Source organism: Ipomoea triloba, chromosome 2 (assembly GCF_003576645.1).
Source record: "Ipomoea triloba cultivar NCNSP0323 chromosome 2, ASM357664v1".
In the NCBI taxonomy this organism is placed as follows: domain Eukaryota; kingdom Viridiplantae; phylum Streptophyta; class Magnoliopsida; order Solanales; family Convolvulaceae; genus Ipomoea; species Ipomoea triloba.
Window position 1 is genome coordinate 15324609 of NC_044917.1, and position 1700 is coordinate 15326308.

A 1700-nucleotide genomic window follows, 5' to 3' on the forward strand; every position below is an offset into this window, starting at 1 on the left:
TTTGCCCGGATATCTTTAAAACTAAGCAGGGTTCTCTTAGATTGGGGGTACAACAAAGCATTTTCAATTAGTAACTTTGTACCTTTAGGGAGGATAAGTGAAGCTCTACCAGAGCCCACTACTTGTATCTCATCATTTGCAATTGTTGTGATATTATTACCCGTCTTGTTTAGTGTCTGAAAAAACCTTTTATTTGTAAGGATAGTATGTGTAGTTGCACTATCCACCAAGCACATGATTGGTTTATTGTCCATCGTGTAGACAGTAAAAAATCGAAGTGCTGTTAAAAGCATATGATAAAAGATATATATAATCATGCCATTAATATATTACAAGATTTTATTATAATAAACTTAAAGGAAAGCAACAGAAATATTCATAAAATGTCAACAACATGCCATACATGATCACCCTATTCTTCAAGCTCAAAATCTCCAATTTCATAATTCATCAGGAGATCATCATCATCATTATTTATGACCGCGTTTGCTGCAGGCAAACTGGTACCTGCATGATGAGATTCATTCTTTATTGGTTGCTTATCATCTTTCTTCATCATCATTTAATAAGCATTAACCAAATGCCTTGGTATGCGGCATGTACGGGACCAGTGCCCACTACATCCGCATCGGTAGCAAACCTGTTTATGACCAGAGTTTTTCTTTGATGAGTTTTGATTTCCTTGGGTAAGAATAATGCGTTCTGTACCCCTACGGTTACCGCGATTGTATGAGCTTTGACCTTCCGGGACAAAACCAATACGTTCCATACCTCTACGGTTATCGCGACCGTGTCTACCACCACGACCCTTACCATGACTTTTTCTATTTTTCCACCCTTTGGCAATATTATGTGCTTCAGGCACAGGTGCAAAGCCAACTGGTCGTGCATTATGATTTTTCATCAACAACTGATTATGTTTTTCAGCCACAAGAAATGCTGAAATTAGTTCAGAGTGTTTGTCATAATTCTTAGCCCTGTACTGCTGCTGGATTACAAGGTTACTCGCATGAAAAGTAGACAAAGTCTTTTCAATTAAATCAGACTCTGAAACTTCATGTTTGCAGAGCTTCAGTTGTGATACAATTTTGTGCAGGGCTGAATTATATTCAATTACAGATTTGTAATCTTGAAACCTCATATTCAGCCAGTCAAATTGTGCCTGAGGGAGGACAATTGATAGTTGTTGGTCAAATCGGTCCTTCAGGGACTTCCATAATGCATGTGGGTCTTTTTCAGTCAAATGCTCATTTTTAAGATCGTTATTCAAATGGTGGTGTAGGAAAATAAGAGCTTGTGCCTTCTGGGCATCAGTGCTTTGTGACTCATCAGCAATAGTTTGCTTTAAGTCCTTTGATGTCAAATGCATTTCAACATCTAAGGCCCAGGTCAAATAGTTGCTACCGTCAATGGCAAGCTCAGTAAATTCACGTTTGGCAATTGAAGACATGATATTAGATATAAAAGAAAGTAATTATTTTTTTTTAATGCAGAATATAAATTATAATAAGAAGTGTAGGAAAGTAGTACCGTTCACTGGAGATTTAGAACACTCGTGCTGATAACGTGTTGTAAATTATAGTACTACTACTAATAATAATAACAATAAAAGTAATAGTAATAATAATAAAAGTAGAATTGCCAAAAGTTTGAAAATAGGAAAGAAGTGAAGCACTTTGTATTTTGAAGTTTCTGGGATA

The 1700-nt window shown here is 36.2% G+C and overlaps 1 protein-coding gene across 1 annotated transcript; it reads right to left on the reverse strand.

Annotated features, from left to right (window-relative positions):
• Positions 1 to 412: 412 nt before the first annotated feature.
• LOC116010812 lies at positions 413 to 1450 on the reverse strand. The gene is made up of 2 exons (XM_031250318.1): positions 641 to 1450; positions 413 to 550 (listed from the first exon to the last, which is right to left on the reverse strand). The coding sequence occupies exons 1-2, from the start codon at positions 1448 to 1450 to the stop codon at positions 413 to 415; spliced, it is 948 nt and encodes a 315-aa protein (XP_031106178.1).
• Between the last annotated feature and the right edge of the window lie 250 nt (positions 1451 to 1700).